This window comes from Chiloscyllium plagiosum, unplaced genomic scaffold, assembly GCF_004010195.1.
Source record: "Chiloscyllium plagiosum isolate BGI_BamShark_2017 unplaced genomic scaffold, ASM401019v2 scaf_36657, whole genome shotgun sequence".
Classification (NCBI taxonomy): Eukaryota; Metazoa; Chordata; class Chondrichthyes; order Orectolobiformes; family Hemiscylliidae; genus Chiloscyllium; species Chiloscyllium plagiosum.
The window spans coordinates 1-1,424 of NW_025154217.1; the positions used below are offsets into that span (position 1 = coordinate 1).

The 1,424-nt window shown below is 62.0% G+C and overlaps 1 protein-coding gene across 1 annotated transcript; it reads left to right on the forward strand.

Annotated features, from left to right (window-relative positions):
• Nucleotides 1-88: 88 nt before the first annotated feature.
• On the forward strand, nt 89-611 carry LOC122545117 (3 beta-hydroxysteroid dehydrogenase type 7-like; the record flags this gene model as incomplete). The annotated part of the gene is made up of 1 exon (XM_043684278.1): nt 89-611. A coding segment is annotated over one exon (416 nt), but the record flags the coding sequence as incomplete, so codon positions are not given.
• Between the last annotated feature and the right edge of the window lie 813 nt (nt 612-1,424).

A 1,424-nucleotide genomic window follows, 5' to 3' on the forward strand; every position in this document is an offset into this window, starting at 1 on the left:
GGGGGGGGGGGGTTCGGCCTCTCTGATTGACGTCGGGCCTAAAGTCGGTGTCTGTCTCTATTTCCGCCCCTCCCCCGCCCCGCCGCAGGGAACGTGGCCTGGATGCACGTGTTGGCTGCTCGAGGCCTACAGGAGAGGCCCGGCCTGGTGGGAGGCGAGGCCTACTTCTGCTATGACGATTCTCCACGCCTGAGCTACGAGGAGTTCGACATGGAGTTCCTGGGGAGCTGCGGGTTCCGCATGCTGGGCCAGAGTGCCCCCCCGCTGCCCTTTTTCCTGCTCTACCTCCTCGCCCTCCTCAGTGAGGCCTTCAGCTGGATCCTCCGGCCCTTGGTCTGCCTCCGGCCTCTGCTCAACCGCTGGACCCTCCGGCTGGTCACCACCGCCTTCACCGTCTCCACTGACAAGGCCGGCCGCCATTTTGGATACGCCCCCCTCTACTCCTGGGGGCGTAGCCGCGCCCTCACCCTCGACTGGGTCCGTCAGCTCGACGGCAGACTGTAGAGGGTTCGGGGGGGCTTTACCCCGCCCCTCCCTGACCCCGCGCTGTCCCTGGGTTTGGGAGGGACAGTGTAGAGGGAGCTTTACCCCACTCCCTGACCCCGTGCAGTCCCTGGTAGCGCTGTCTCTGGGATTGGGAGGGACAGTGTAGAGGGAGCTTTACCCCACTCCCTGACCTCGCGCTGTCCCTGGGATTGGGAGGGACAGTGTAGAGGGAGCTTTACCCCACTCCCTGACCCAGCGCTGTCCCTGGGTTTGGGAGGGACAGTGTAGAGGGAGCTTTACCCCACTCCCTGACCCCGCGCTGTCCCTGAGATTGGGAGGGACAGTGTAGAGGGAGCTTTACCCCACTCCCTGACATCGCGCTGTCCCTGGGATTGGGAGGGACAGTGTAGAGGGAGCTTTATCCCCGTACCTGACCCCGTGCAGTCCCTGGTATTGGGAGGGACAGTGTAGAGGGAGCTTTACCCCACTCCCTGACCCCGCGCTGACCCTGGGATTGGGAGGGACAGTGTAGAGGGAGCTTTACCCCCCTCCCTCGCCCCGCGCTGTCACTGGGATTGGGAGGGACAGTGTAGAGGCAGCTTTATCCCTATCCCTGACCCCGCGCTGTCCCTGGGATTGGGAGGGACAGTGTAGAGGAAGTTTTACTCTGCATCTAATCCATGCTGTCCCTGTCCTGGGAGTGTTTGATGGGGGACAGTGTAGAGGGAGCTTTACTCTGTATCTAACTCCGTGCTGTCCCTGTCCTGGGAGTGTTTGATAGGGGACAGTGTAGAGGGAGCTTTACTCTATATCTAAGCCCATGCTGTCCCTGTCCCTGGGAGTGTTTGATGGGGGGACAGTGTAGAGGGAGGTTTACTCTGTATCTAACCCCGCCCTGTCCCTGACCCTGGGAGTGTTTGATGGGGGAACAGTGTAGA